This window comes from Zootoca vivipara, chromosome 1 (genome assembly GCF_965207765.1).
Source record: "Zootoca vivipara chromosome 1, rZooViv2.hap1.1, whole genome shotgun sequence".
Taxonomy (NCBI): Eukaryota; Metazoa; Chordata; class Lepidosauria; order Squamata; family Lacertidae; genus Zootoca; species Zootoca vivipara.
In genome coordinates, this window is record NC_142582.1 from 78,875,148 (window position 1) to 78,891,784 (window position 16,637).

Consider the following 16,637-nt stretch of genomic DNA (forward strand, 5'->3'; position numbering starts at 1 on the left):
CTGAGGCATGAAAAGTAATTGAATTTCCAGCCTACGTCATGGATATTACACATTGTCTATTACTAAAGGCTAAATGTATCTTATATATTTCCAAAGCAAATTCTGTTTGTGTAATACAGTATAAGACTTGGATATGTTGGGTTATTTAATACAGGCAGCAAACATTTTGTGTGCTTTCAATTGATGTCTGACTGCTGACATGTGGATTGTTTAGGACACAGAAGAGGGAAAAGTGTGTGTGGGGGGGAATGGGAGGGTGGGTATAATGGAGGTGGGGGCTTATACACACTTCACTGATGCACACAAAGGCCAGAAAATATGTATTCAATAAACACTTTTCTTTTCTTTTTTTAAAAAAGAAAACTGAAAACAAATAAAATGCCCAATTATGGTGCTGTGGTCTAAACCACTGAGCCTAGGGCTTGCCAATCAGAAGTTTGGCGGTTCGAATCCCTGCGACAGGGTGAGCTCCCATTGCTCGGTCCCTGTTGCTGCTAACCTAGCAGTTCGAAAGCACGTCAAAGTGCAAGTAGATAAATAGGTACCGCTCCAAGCGGGAAGGTAAACGGCGTTTCCATGCGCTGCTCTGGTTCATACCTGCACCAACAGTTGGTACTTCTAATAGGCTTACCATCATTGCCCTACCAACATTTGCCTTTTGCTGCTGTCGGCTTCCTTTGGAAGCCAGCTGTATGCCATTTACCCCTCTCCTTCTGGCTTCTTGGAGTACAGCCAGAACAGAAACTTTACTGTTGGTTATTTCTTATTTTGCTTTGTATTTATCTACTTAAGCTTAGATTGGTGGGGCTTTTTTTGGTGACACTGATTTTTTTTCCGTTTGCCAAATCGTTGATTTTTGTCAGTTTTGAATTTACTGACATGTTCTATGTTTTGTATACTTGTATTTCCAAAGCTCTGTATTTCAGTGTTTTGAATATTTGCCGTGAGTTCCTTTGGGGGCACAGCTCAGCCAACCAAGCTTCAGCTACATACAAACCAATATTAAATTTGTTTAATAAACAACTATCTACGGCACTAAAACTAACTAATGGAAATATGGGTGCAGGCCAAATTTCACTGTGGAACATGGGCGTACCCAGCATGGGGCAGGGGGGGCAGCTGCCCTCCTCTAGAAGCAGGGCAGCTGGACAGGACAGGCAGGGGCGCGGCCTGCTGTGCTCCACCTCAGCCTGCTTGGCTGAAGCGAAACGGCAGCGGCAGCAAAGCTGCCTCCGTTGGAAAAAACCTGGACCTGGACCTGGGCTAACTTCAGCCCACACTCTTTCAAGTCACAGCGAGCACAGCACAGAAAGTGATGCCCCACAATGCTCCACGGCACTTCATGAGGTGCCGCGGAGCATTGTGAGGCAGCACTTTCTGTGCTGTGCTCGCTGTGACTTGAAGGAGTGTGGGCTGAAGTTAGCTGCTGCTGCCTCTTTTTAGTCACCGCTGCCATTAAAGGAGCGGGCGAGGCAGGAGTGCAAGCGCGGGTGGCTCCGTGTGCTGCCTTGCAAACGACCCCCTTTTCTCAGGGGGGCATGCACATTGACCACGCCTCCTGGGGGGATCCAGGCCACGTCATTGCCAGCTAGCCGATCGGGTAGCTGGGGGGCGTGGCTGGTGTGCCCCCCTACCTTTATCCTGGGTACGCCCATGCTGTGGAAAACTGCAGGTTATGCCTACAGTAATATTCATAGCTAGCAGGGAGACCAACAGAGCTTTTGAATGGTAGTTAACATAACTGGAAGCCAGACACGAGGAAGATAACAAGCCATGACACAATCCTGAAATTCAGATGTCTAATATCAACCTCTGCAGATTAAATTAGCAAAAGTAATCTTGCATTAATTTTTAAGTGTCTCCCACAGCACCTACAGCTCCACCCGCTTGAGCACATGAGTCTTCTGGAATAACTACACAGGGGAGTTATATCACCCTGGCACCACCCATTCAGAGGATAAAAGGTGCCTTTGCTCCTTTACAGATTATTTAAAAGGATATTGCATCTTCTATGTTTGCTTTAATCATGCATTAAGGACTACACCTAGATTCTTGATCACTACAAGTGAACTCAACAGATTTAAGTCTCTCTGCCAATAAACTTTCTGTTCTATATAATAACTGTACACATTAATTTTCAAAAGTAATACTTCTTGTTTTATTGCTAGATATGGGAAGATGAGAATGGAGGTGGGGCAGTGGGGGAAGACAGCCAAACATTATAATATGCACTGTCCTTGGTATTGGGTGATTGTAAAATGTGAAGAAACTTTTAACAAATATTTTATTTTCTATCACAAGGGAAAGTTAAAAGATTTGCTGTAATATTTAAATTTATTTATTTCAGTCCTTCATAATATTGTGAAGAATTAATTAGCATTCAAACACTTGGTTACCAAAAACTGATACAAGAGTATGCTAGGAGTGAAGAGTTAGTTGTTGCAAAATTTTCAGCCATATATGTTCCAAACCAGCAGCTGAAAAATGCACATGGAAATAGAAAAGCAATAAGCAGCCTCTTAGGAGGAGAAACTATATGTGATGGTGACTTTGCAATTTATGTACTCTTTTAAAAATTGAAAATACCCATGGGGAGTGGGTTATGAGAGTTTAACCTTTGTGTCCCTGTTGAAACTCACTTGTCTGAAGCTGCAATTTGCATTGGAAGGAAATTCCCTATTGGCATGAAACTCCCCCTCCTACATGCTGCGATCCAGATACTTATCGCTCCCCTGAAACAACTACTATAATCTAATTTGGCTCTATGAGCTCCATCATGTGTCATGCGTACTTGTTGCTGTGAAAGACTTTCCCAGAGAAGGAAAAAGAATCAAAACTCAGCTCAGGTGTCTCCTTTTCCCAGCTCACAAGACAACACCTGTCACTATGAGATGCTTCACAGTGAAACTCCTCAGAGTGCTAATCTTATATGGGGTTAGGTAGGAGGCAATAAAGATGCCTAGCCCAAATCTAGGGACCCATCCCCACAGTTCCTCTCCTACCTGAACAATCACAGAAACTCTGCCTAGCTCTGTCTGGTCAACAAGAACCACAGACGTAGAACAGACTTGGTTTTTTGCAGTGCTTGCTGCTTTCCATAACCACTTCACAAAGAAAAGGTTTCCTTGCCTTTTAAAAGCAATTACACTAACCCATCATTTACACTGACTTGTATCTCAGCTAGCTTTGTGCACAATTTACATGTATTCCCTAAAAAATGACAGGCAGTGCCATCTTCACAGAAACTTAGTCAAAGCAGCTACTCTGGACAGGCTGACAGGAGTGTCAGTCAATTCCCAAAGGGAATGATGGAGCAACATATTTTGGTCAACCTGTTTGAGTGACAACTGCAGTCATGCCATAAAAACCGCATGTGTGAAATCATGTATTTCTTCCTTAAAACAGGGCTAAGGCTGAGGTCACATAAAACAAGGCAAGCAGCATTCTGTGCTTCTGTGCAGTTTTATGCAGCATACCTTAAAAGCGAATGGAAGGCTGAACTTGGTTTCAAATTGCCAGTCAGTCAGGAAGCTCACTGAGGGTCATTGGGCAAGTGTGGATTTCTCATTCTGATCTCTTTGACAGTATACATGTTTTGAGGAAAACCCCACATATACTGCTTTAATCAAAGAGATATATGAAGCATGTTCAATGAAATCCTGTATGAATGGCATAGAACTGTGCTGTACATTTCTTCCCAGGAGAATATATGTTGGACAGAAGCAGCTCAGGAAGCTTTGAAAAGGAAAACACATTAGCAATGTTCTATGGACAACCTCATGAGGGTAAATGGCATACTTTGGCCACCTCATGAGAAGAGAAGACTCCCAGAAAAAGACCCTGATGTTGGGAAAGACTGAGGGCACAAGGAGAAGGGGACGACAGAGGATGAGATGGTTGGACAGTGTTCTCGAAGTTTGGTCGAACATGAGTTTGACCAAACTGTGGGAGGCAGTGGAAGACAGGAGTGCCTGGTGTGCTCTGGTCCATGGGGTTATACAACTGGTCCATGGAGTTACACAACTAAATGACTAAACAACAACAATGGACAACCCACTTACGATTAAGTGTAGATAACCCTTTTGCACTTAAGTAACAGGCATATTATTTGTGAGCATTAAATTAAAGCTTTGCAAGAACATGGCTCATATTTCAGACAGAGAGCAGTTTATATTTATGCACACAAATAAATTTGCTACATGAGCTGCAATCAGAAATTGGGATCTCTGTTCCTTTAAAAAAAGCTAACAATCTGGACTATTATTCTACTGTCATGAAAATATTTGCAGATCATCCAGATTCTAGTAGCCAGGAGATACAAACAGCTACTTAGGTACACAGTAGAAGTCACCTGGTCCTTGTTCTGCACCATCTGGTAACTCGCTTTTCAACAGTACGGGAGAGACATGTTTTATTGCAGATGGGGCAAATGAAGGCATCCAGTTTTTCTGCTGCAGGTGCACCATGGTGTTTCTTCTCTCTGCACTGTTCCCAGCAGTCATTCCTCCTCTGGTCACTGCTGTGGATACTCAACCTGACTGTCTCCAGGCACTGTGATCATATGCAAGGGATTCCCATTAAAAAAGGTAAAGGACCTCTGACAGTTAAGTCCAGTTGCAGATGACTCTAGGGTTGCAGCGCTCATCTCGCTTTACAGGCCAATGAAGCCGGCATTTGTCTGCTCCGCAGTTTTTCTGGGTCATGTGGCCAGCATGACTAAGCCGCTTTTGCCGGAACGGAACACTGACACCAGAGCAGCGCACAGAAATGCCATTTACCTTCCCGCTGGAGTGGTACCTATTTATCTACTTGCACTTTTTGCCGTGTGTTTGAACTGCTAGGTCGGCAGAAGCTGGGACCGAATAACAGGAGCTCTCCCCGTTGCAGGGATTTGACCCACCGACCATCTGATCGGCAAGCCCAAGAGGCTCAGTGGTTTAGACCACACAGCGGGGTTAATGTTGCCAGTCATCATGTCACATTTGCAGACATCTTCATAACACAGAGTTGGTCTGCCAGCATGCCTAGTGGGGAAGCCAGCTTCCCATAGAGATCCTTAGCGAGCCTGCCACCTTCCATTGTGTATACATGACCAAGAAACTCTCCAATGGTTTGACTTTACCCCTAAAGGTACACTCCTCCATTTTCTCCTGAGACAGTTGGATGCCAACAATGACAACCACCACCACCAAAGAATTGTGGATTCCTTTAGCAGATTTTTTTGTGTCACTTACTATAGGGACCCAGGTGGCGCTGTGGGTTAAATCACAGAGTCTAGGGCTTGCTGATCAGAAGGTCGGCGGTTCGAATCTCTGCAACGGGGTGAGCTCCCGTTGCTTGGTCCCAGCTCCTGCCCACCTAGCAGTTCGAAAGCACATCAAAGTGCAAGTAGATAAATAGGGACCGCTCCGGCGGGAAGGTAAATGGCGTTTCCGTGTGCTGCTCTGGTTCGCCAGAAGCAGCTTTGTCCTGCTGGCCACATGACCTGGAAGCTGTCTGCGGACAAACGCCGGCTCCCTCGGTCTATAGAGCGAGATGAGCGCCGTAACCCCAGAGTCGGACACGACTGGACCTGATGGTCAGGGGCCCCTTTACCTTTACTATGGTTTCCAAGTGGAGGAAGTGGAGGAAAGAAAGACACAGCACAGTGACATTCCTCAATTTATTTGTTTATTGTTTATACCCCGCCCATCTGACTGGGTTTCCCCAGCCACTCTGGGTGGCTTCCAGCAAAATATTAAAATACAATAATTCATCCAATATTAAAAGCTTCCCTAAACAGGGAAGTTACTGTAAGCGGCTGTTGAAGAGTTCCTGGCAATGAAGACTATTTGCTTGAGACAATTTATGTGAATTTATAATCCCCATATCATTATGACCACTTTCATTTCAAAGGAGTTTTGTAATAAACCATTTAAAGCCCCTGGGTGTTGGATATTTAAAAGAAAACCACTTAAACATGTCACAAGATTTAGAAAGGCAATATTGGTTGTTGTACAGAGACTCATAATCAGTTCACACAAGAGCTCCAAATTAGCTATGGCGAAGTTGGTAGAGAAGCATATGACTTGCAAAACACTCTTTGAAAATTAAAATAATTATCACTGAGTCAAATGACAGCTATGCTTGACATCTTCACACCTCTTGAAATGCACCAATTTCCCACAATTTATTTGGGGAAACAGGTATTCAGAAGGATGAAATGCGTCTCAAAATGTATATAAACATGTGTTGGAGTTGAAAAATTTAGATAGGCTTTCCAGCATAATCTAATAAAAAGGTCTGATATATGCAAGGCCAGCAAAGAGCTCTGCAGATTTAAACCTGCCAATGGTTTCAGAGAACAGTGGATAGCCAGGCATGGTTATAGCAACAAACTTTAGCTGTTTGGCATTTTGCGATTCTTTAAAAAAAACAATTTACCATATTTTCACTTATTTCATGAATAGGTTTCTTTTATTGCAAAGAATGCATTGCTAGCTCGCCTACATGCTCTTCAGTATTTATATTTTCAGTGCTCAGTATTTCAAAGTTTTGAATATTTGCTGTGAGCTGCTTTGGGCACAGCTCATTGTGGAAAGATCCACTCAACCGATCAATCTTCAGCTCAACCGATCAATCTTCTCAAAAGCGAATTAGCAGCACAAATGGAAATCGTAAAGACACACGTTTCTACAATAGTTCGTTATGATCTATGTCAGTATTAACTACAAGAGATATACCTGTTTGCTGTAAGTGTGGTGTGCTGAGACAACATGCTCCTGAGTATCAGTTGCTGGAAACCACATGAAAGAAGAGTGTTGCAGCACTCAGGTCCTGCTTGCAGGCTTCCCACAGACATTTGGTTGACTACCATGAGAAGTCAGCTCCCCCTTTTAGGAGGGACGGCTTTGCGGGTCAGAATCCGGGTCCTCGCAGCAACCCTGGAGTGGGTGGAGGAACATCACCTACGTCATCAGGATCCCCGGCCATGTCACGCCCTCAGCCAACCAATGGGTTCGCCTGGGGGCGTGGTTATACCTGTTTAAATCGTGATGCAGCTGGGGAAGCAGCCTTCTTGTTTGCCTCCGTTCGTGGGATCTCCCAGCCCACCCACCCTCTTATCTTGCATGGATTGACTATGGCCTTGCTGTGACTTATGTCGTCGCCTGGTTGTCGGGGCCGGGTAGGAATTTTTCCACTTGGCATAATTGGCACTAGCCATTTTGTTTGCGCCTACCTAGTAGCAATTGTCACAACTTTGAAGGGTTAGGCAGGCATTGGGTAAGCCTTATTATGGGAGGGGAGGTTGTTCCACCACCTGCCCCTCCACGTTAAGGGTATCCCGTTAAAGGGATCCAGGGGTGTGATTCCTGTCTGAAACCTGGGCTAGGGCCATGCCATGACCCCAACAGTAACCCTGGGGGTGCTCAATTGATGTACATCATAGGGCTCCCCCTTCCAGTGGTTGACCCTTAAGAGACTTCCTGCAGTCAGGCAGGAGTCTTGCTTCACCCAATTGCCCAAGCCAAACCACTCACATCGGTAACCAATAAGGTTGTGGCCTTATTTATCCCATTAACCCAATATACTTGTGTTGGTGCATTTATTTTGGGGGAGCTAGGGGTCCAGGGCCTCGCCACACAACAAGATACTGGACTAGATGGGCCACTAATCTGATCTGGCAGATTCTTCTTATAGCATGCCCTGCTATATCCATTAACTGCAATACTATTGCAGAAGGTTAACATTATGGGTTATATCCAGTGGTCTCATCTAAAAGCAGACCAGAATTCCACTTGTGCAACACGATTTCCCTTTCCCCACCTTGTGCCCCCCCCTGAACCCCACATTTGCTCCAGAGGGTTGGGAGACCCTCAGAGCAGATTATGCAGCAGGGGGTTGCAGAGGAAAAGGGAGGTTCTGCTTACAAAATGTTAAATGAGAGCCAGTGTGGTGTAGTGGTTAAGAGTGGTAGACTTGTAATCTGGGGAACCGTGTTCGTGTCTCCGCTCCTGCACATGCAGCTGCTGGGTGACCTTGGGCTAGTCACACTTCTCTGAAGTCTCTCAGCCCCACCCACTTCACAGGGTGTCTGTTGTGGGGGAGGAGGGGAAAGGAGATTGTTAGCCGCTTTGAGACTCCTTCAGGTAGTGATAAAGCGGGATATCAAATCCAAACTCTTCTTCTTCTGTCTCTCTGTGTGCATCTATGCTATTGTGTCCAATACAGAGGGTTGCAAAATGCTTTTAGGGTGGCACACAAATGAACTGCACCTTTCATCTCTCTCCACCCATTCCTTTGTCTATCCATAACAATTTATGTTACCTGTACTTTCACAGGTGCTATTAAGAACATGGTGACAGAGAGGAACCACTCCACCTCCAAACTTCAGGCTCCGATTTTATCACTTCAGCAATGGTGTAGCTGTAGTCTGTTTTCTCATTTGCATTTCAATGAATCTCAACAAAATTCAGTGACTTTCCATCACAATATGAGTTTACAGTCACCTTGTAAAGAAGTATTCAGACCAGAGTGGACCAATTTAAATCAGTGCGATTCAATGTAGTGATTTAAATACAAGATAAAGTTTACCGGTAGCTAACCAATTTAAACCAAGCTCTCCATTTGAATGCATATATTGTTTTCTTACTGCAACAAAGAGAACACAGCTTTACAACTAAGGAGCATGTTCCAAATTTTTTGCTATGGCATATACACCCTTTGCACTACATAATTTTTATCTGCTTGTTCATTCCATACACATGCAAAGATACCAATCAAAATTGGCTAGCAGTCTTCATGTAAACAAAAAGGCCATGAAACTAGTTCAATGAGCGCAAAGGATTTGAAGTCATTTGTTCAATGCAAAGTCAAAAAGCCATTGAGCTAGTGCAAGCCTTTTGGACAGGGGTAGGCAACCTAAGGCCCATGGGCCACAAGCAGCCCACAGGGGTTGTTTAACCGGCCCATGAGCCGCCCCTGAACCGAGCCACCCGCTCGGCGAGGCCCCGCACACTGCGCTAAACCGGCACACGCAGGGACTCACTTCCGCAGTGCTGGAAATTGCATCTGCGCATGTGCAAACGCCGGAAATCACATCTCACAGACGCAGACACCAGAAATATTGTCTGTGCAGATGCACACAGTCTGGCCCACGAAGGGATCTCCACTCCATGGAGGGAGTGAACCGGCCCAGGCAAGGTAAACCTTGCTGACCCCTGCTTTTGGATAAGCCTAGAAAGCTGCAAGAAGATCAGACCTATCCATTCTTAAGGAAATCAGCCCTGAGTGCTCACTCGAAGGACAGATCCTGAAGCTGAGGCTCCAATACTTTGGCCACCTCATGAGAAGAGAAGACTCCCTGGAAAAGACCCTGATGTTGGGGAAAATGGAGGGCACAAGGAGAAGAGGACGACAGAGGATGAGATGGTTGGACAGTGTTCTCGAAGCTACGAACATGAGTTTGACCAAACTGCGGGAGGCAGTGCAAGACAGGAGTGCCTGGCATGCTCTGGTCCATGGGGGTCACGAAGAGTCGGACACGACTAAATGACTAAACAACAACAACAACAGAAAGCTCTTAAGAGCTTGGCCAAAGTGCTCAGACTTTCCAGAAACAATCACTAGTCTCTTTCATTAGAAGAAAATAAGTGTTCATGTTAGGAGGTCAGTGGTAACAAATAGTCACAATTTGTCACAAAAATACAAAATAGTGACATAATGAAAATACTTTGACCTCAAAAGTCATTTCTCCCATAATTCAATCAAAGCTTTAATTGGGGTAATCCCTTTGACAGTCGTGAATTCAGTTTTAAAAGATTTGGATATCAAGACTTAAACATATTTGCTTGTAAAATACATACATGTTTCATTTTAACAATATTTTTTTTAAAAAAACCTCAAGGTAATTGTTTTTAAATTATATTTTAAAAAAGATGTAAAAACCACATGCATCAGTATTTACCTTCATACAACCACCCCAATTTTGCAAATAGTACAACATATATTCAGTCTGTAAATATATTCCAAAATGTATATTCCAAAATCTCTGGAATTTTAAAATTAACAGTGAACTTCTTTGCTTGGCTACTCAGAACTTCTACTTCAGTAAGACTAACTCCCAGATTATGTATGTATGTAGGATTGCAGCCTGAAATAATACACAAGCTTATCTGTAAGTAAGTCCCACTGAACTTGATGGAACTTAATTTTGAACACCCATGTATGCATGCATAGCATATTATACAGTAAGTCAGAAATACAAATAGTAGTAGATTATGGTTGACATAAAGGTACTCCTCATACCCAAAATAGCTTAAGGAATATGTATTTGCATTCAATTATGGTGACTAAGAGTCTTTATAAAACTCTTATCACCTGTAGTCCTAAAATAACTACTACTGTATCTCATTTACATTCCATTTTTATTAGAGAAGTAAAAGCGGGGAATATTCAATTAAAAATGATAAAAGCAATAAACCAGCACATGCTGATCAAAAGCTTTTCAGAAAATAAGAATCCCTGCCTTTGTTTCCCTTTTACAAGTAAAATTTATTTTGTTAAATAATTTTTATTAGTTTTATATAACAACACAAAAAGACAAAACATTAAAAAAACATTTCTGCCCACCTTCCCCCCCTCCCCCCACAAGTCCCCTTCTGCCACAAGTGGATCCTGCGGGTGTTGAGAGTCGAAGGTAGTCCATTTTAAAGCTGGGTTTGTCCCCACCCCCCTCTCCCCAGCTCCTGAACCCCCCCCTGCCACCAGGAGGCCCCAAGACATAAGGAGAGATTGGGATAGGGAACCCCCCAACCATTTATATCTTTCAGCATAATAGACAAACAAACAAACAAATAAAAATTTTCAAATACTTAATTTGTTAAACATTGTATTTGTGACTTCCTCAGATCCCTTCTTCCTGATTTTCATGATTCTTAAATATAATTATGGCGGGTTTCTTATTCTTATTTCCAATTCTAATTCTTAAAGATTCCTGCACTTTGATTGCATTAAAAGTCTAGGTATATGATAAAAACATATCTATCACAGAGGTTCTGCTGGTATACAAGTGAGTGCAAACAGCAACATAGCACATTCTTTACTGTATTTCAGCTACCGTAGTGGTTAAAAATATTTCAGTAGAATCATTCAAACTGTATTAAAATTTGCTACATATACCAATGCATAAATATTCACTTGGGCACTAGAATCTGATAGCTAATGTACTTGGTTAATTTGTAGTCTGTTTTCATGTATTTTATTAGGATTATCAACAAACTAAAGAATAATACATTGAAGCCAGCGCCAGATTTAGGGTGGTGCAGTTGGTGGCACAGGGCACAGAGGTCTTGGCACAGCACGTCACAAGTTGCAACTCAGAAAGTGGTATTCAATCATTAGTTTAGATCAAAATATACCAAAATAATTACTGTGAAAATTGGGGGGGGGATTTGCGGGGTGGGGCACCAAATTTTGTCCTCACTCAGGTTGCCACATTACCAAAGTCCGTCCCTGGCACCAATGAGCCAGCTTAGAGCATCAAACGGTCTCAGGGTTTGGTCCAAATGGTCATGAAGCCCCTTAGCTGAAGTTAAGCAGGTCTGTGTCAAGTTAGTGACTGGATGGCTGACCACTCAGGAACTCAGGACCAGTCGAGAACTAAGTGTCTTGCTTTGTTATGACAGAGGAAAGGTGAGTGATAAATTTAAGGGATGGGGGAATAATACTGAACATATCTACTCAGAAGCACATTTCATCTTTTTCAATGGGGCTTCCAAGATTGCAGCCTAAAGTTGATGCAAACAGAAATCCCTGGCTTTGAACATTCTTAATTGCATTTTGCCCACATTTAAACAACCTATTTGCAGTTTATCTTCCCCCCCAAAAACTATGCTCATCTCTGCTACCTAGCTATTAAGGACACAGAAGCCCTACTCCCTTCTACAGCGCGGGCACTTGGCCCCCACCCCCACGAGCACTGGACACTTCGTTCCTTCTTTCCCGTTAACAGCACCCGAGATTGACAGTGGATTATAAATGTCCACTCTAAGTCTAGGGAAGCACCACTCCTATGGACTTTACCAACCGTCACCATCCAACCCCACCCCCGCCGCCTCTCAGATGGTGGTCGCGCCTAACTGCGTCCTAAGGCAGCTACTAGCCCACTGAATGCAGACCAAATACTTAGCGCGCGCGCGCTGTGTGGAACGTGCCAATGGGGTTTTTTTTGGGGGGGGGGCTTTCTTCGGTACCTGCGAGCCCCGCAGTTCTTGCCACTGCTTCAGCTGCTCACTAGCAGGGTCTCGGCTCTCGGCCATTTCTCGAGACGGCCGCGAGGATGACTTTTGGCAGCGACGAGCTTCTTGGGAAAGAGGCGAATGACTTCTGCAGAGCGACCCCCGCTTCGAGCGCAGCGCACTCCGCGCTCACCTCGTCCTATTGCCCCGGCGCTGAGGAGGCGAAGGAGGCGAGAGCAAGGAAAGGTAAGCAGCCCCAAGCCCCGTCCCTTCTCGTTCCTGATTGGCCAGAGCTCTTTTCGCTGCGCTTCTTCCCCAACGGCTATTGGTAAGTAGTAAAATTTCACACCTTTTCTATTTGACCTTACCTGCTCGGCTAAGTGGAGCTTTGCTTTCTTTGCTCTGAACATCAATTAAGTATAATAATGATCCTTATCTCCCTTTGCATAACATCGGTCCTTCTTGCAACACATGTTTTCATCAATGGACAATCGCTACGTGCAGAGAGCTAAATATCTAATCATATAGTCAAGAACTCTCAGCTGCTACCGAGAGGAATCTCTTCCCAGCCTCCAATGTGGTGGGTGAGGCGGGATCGGGAGCAAACGTGTCTGAAACTGCAGCCTTCGCTTTAATTCTCTTAAAAATTAAAGATAACCAGAAAATAAGTAACATTGACTTCCTGATTGGTACACACACACACACACACACACACACACACACACACACAGAGAGAGAGAGAGAGAGAGAGAGAGAGAGAGAGAGAGAGAGAGAGAGTCTATCAATGTTTTTTATTTCTTTCTTTTTGCTTTTAACTTGTTATTATATTGTTTTCTTTGGTTTTATGTATTTATATTGTTGTAAACTGCTGTGATAAAGATCTATATGATATGGTGGTGCATAAATATATTTTTATAGATAAATAAATGGGGTTTGGGGTGTGTGTTAGGCTGTATGTCCGAGTCCCTTCTAATTGCTGGATCCTGCAAGAATTCAGTTGTTGGTAAAAGGCAAAAGATTTTTACTAACTGAAGAGAAACCAGGAATTGGACAGGACTGTAAGAAAGAAAAAGTGATACAAAAGAAGGGGAGCTACCCAATGCCCCCCCCCAGATGACAGACAATTGTTTTTCAATACATTGTTTCAATGTATGGCAAAAATATATTTCTAAATATATCTGGCAAGGGAGAAAAACCAAGAATAAAATATAAAATATTGATAGATGCAAAACAGAGAGGACGTTTCTTCCTGCCAGATGTGATATTATGTTATGAAGCATCTTGTCTTTGTTGGTTGAAGGAATGGATGACATTGGAGAATCCGCATATCTTAGATTAAGAAGGTCATAATAATATTTTTGGTTGGCATGCCTATTTGTGGTATGAAAAGGTGAAAGTACACAAAGGATTTACAAATCACACAATTAGGAAAATTTATTTGGGACAGAAACACCACTTTGGCTATCACCATTGGAAGCCATAGCGGTAAAGAAAAAGAATGTGATAGAAGGTTGGACAACTTATAGAAGAAGAGAAGAAGAGTTTGGATTGATATCCCGCTTTATCACTACCCGAAGGAGTCTCAAAGCGGCTAACATTCTCCCTTTCCCTTCCTCTCCCACAACAGACACCCTGGGAGGTGGGTGGGGCTGAGAGACTTCAGAGAAGTGTGACTAGCCCAAGGTCACCCAGCAGCTGCATGTGGAGGAGCGGAGACGCGAACCCGGCTCTCCAGATTACAAGTCTACCGCTCTTAACCACTACACCACACTGGCCACATAGAAATTTATTAAAACAAGAGGGAGGAGAGTTTAAATTAAAAGAATTTAAGGATTTATCAGGAAAGTTAACAACATGGATACAATATCATCATTTGAATGAAGTATTTAAGAAAGATAGGATACGAGGGTATGGGGAACAAATATCACAATTAGGGAGAGATCTGTTGGAATGTAATGTTAAAGTGCTGTCTAAAATGTATAAGATATTACTGGAATGGGAGACAAAGGATGAGCAAGTAAAATCTTCAGTGATATATTGGGCAATAGATATTGGTTATAATATAGATATGGAAGCGTGGGAACAATTGTGGAATACAGATATAAAATTTACAGTGTGCTATGGTTTAAGAGAAAACTACATGAAAATGTTATATAGATGGTATCTAACAGCGAGTGAATTGGCAAAAATGTATAAATAAAAATTGAATAAGTGTTGAAAATGCAAAGAGAAAGAAGGCACTTTCTATCATATGTGGTGGCCTTGTAGTAAGCTTAAAGCTTACTGGATATGATATATAATGAATTGAAAAAGATGTTTAAAATAACATTATTATTATTATTTTTAAAAAAAAGAAAAACCAGAAGCTTTCCATTGGGAATTATAGGGAAAAAACTACCTAAGCAGTACAGTATAGAAATTTATTCATGTATGCGACTACAGCAGCAAGAATGTTACTTGCCCAAAAATGGAACGAAGAAGTCCCGATTAAATAAAAATGGATATAAAAACTTATGGACTATGGCAAAACTTACCAGTAAAATAAGAAATCAAGATAACAAACTTTTTATAAATCAATGGAAATGGTTTATTGAATATTTACAAACAGATTGTAGACAGATAAGGACATTGGCAGGATCATTGTAATAACCTGCAGTTTCGTAAGAGTAAATAATTAAAGTAGATGAATTAAAGAATAAGTTAAGTTAATTTAGAATATGCAGGAGATGATAAAAATAAATTTAAGGAACCGCAGAAAGAGGAGAAAGGAAGTCGAGTTTTGAAATGTTAAAATAACTGTAAAACTATTGAAATGTATATAACTGAAAATCAGATAAAGATAATTATGAAAAGTTGTGGAATGAAATTAAGAGATATATGGATATATGGTCGAGGTTGAAATTATTTTTGTTGGGCTATATTTCAGTTGTAAAGATGAATGCATTTCCAAAGATGTTATTCTTGTTTCAAGCACTACCAATTATTGACAAAATGAATTGTTTTAAGGAGTGGCAAAAGGCATTGTCTAAATTTATCTGGCAAGGGGAAAAGCCCAGAATTAAGTATAAAATATTAACAGATGTGAAAGAGAGAGGTGGCTTCGCATTGCCAGATTAAAAATATATATTTTGAAGCAGCTGCCTTTTGTTGGATGAAAGAATGGTTTTTGCTTGAAAATACAGATGTGTTGGATTTGGAAGGCTTTGATAATGCATTTGGATGGCATGCATATTTATGGTATGACAAGTAAATGTCCACAAAGGTTTTAAAAATAATACAATTAGGAAATCATTGTATAATGTTTGGATAAGATATAAGGATTTGCTAGAATCCTTTTGGGTGTTTCTCACCTTTGGAGGCTAAGACTCATAAAAGGTTGAATATGGAAGACAAATGGTTGAAATATAAAGACATTTTGATGGAGGTAAAGGACCAATTTAAGTTAAAACCATATGAACAGCTTAAACATAAATTGAGTGATTGGTTCCAATATGTCCAGATAATTGAAGTGTTTAAGATGGATAGGAAAATTGGTTTTCAAACAGAAAAATCTAATAATAATAATAATAATAATAATAATAATTTATTTATATCCCGCCCATCTGGCTGGGTTTCCCCAGCCACTCTGGGCGGCTTCCAACAGAAATATTAAAATACACTAATTTCTTAAAGATTAAAAGCTTCCCTTAACAGGGCTGCCTTCAGATGTCTTCTAAAAGTCTGGTAGTTGTTTTTCTTTTTGACATCTGGTGGGAGGGCGTTCCACAGGGCAGGCGCCACTACCGAGAAGGCACTCTGCCTGGTTCCCTGTAACTTGGCTTCTCGCAGCGAGGGAACCGCCAGAAGGCCCTCAGCACTGGACCTCAGTGTCCGGGCAGAGCGACGGAGGTGGAGACGCTCCTTCAGGTATACTGAACCGAGGCCATTTAGGGCTTTAAAGGTCAGCACCAAGACTTTGAATTGTGCTTGGAAAGGTACTGGGAGTCAATGCAGGTTTTTCAAGACCGGTGTTATGTGGTCTCGGCGGCTGCTGCCAGTCACCAATCTAGCTGCCGCATTCTGGATTAATTGTAGTTTCCGGGTCACCATCAAAGGTAGCCCCACATAGAGCGCATTGCAGTGTAGTCCAAGCGAGAGATAACTAGAGCATGCACCACTCTGGTGAGACAGTCCGCGGGCAGGTAGGGTTTCAGCCTGCGTACCAGATGGAGCTGATAAACAGCTGCCCTGGATACAGAATTAACATGCGCCTCCATGGACAGCTGTGAGTCCAAAATGACTCCCAGGCTGCGCACCTGGTCCTTCAGGGGCACAGTTACCCCATTCAGGACCAGGGAGTCCCCCACACCTGCCCGCCTCCTGTCTCCCACAAACAGTACTTCTGTCTTGTCAGGATTCAACCTCAATCTGTTAGCTGCC

At 42.6% G+C, this 16,637-nt stretch overlaps 1 protein-coding gene across 1 annotated transcript in view; it reads right to left on the reverse strand.

Annotated features, from left to right (window-relative positions):
• Positions 1-12,496, reverse strand: part of LOC118088015 (catalase) — a 36,102-nt gene extending 23,606 nt beyond the window's left edge. Inside the window, exon 1 of the mRNA XM_035121238.3 lies at positions 12,234-12,496. Within this exon, the coding sequence (XP_034977129.3) occupies positions 12,234-12,299 (66 nt within the window). The 5' untranslated portion in view covers positions 12,300-12,496. The remainder of the gene's footprint in view (positions 1-12,233) is intronic.
• Between the last annotated feature and the right edge of the window lie 4,141 nt (positions 12,497-16,637).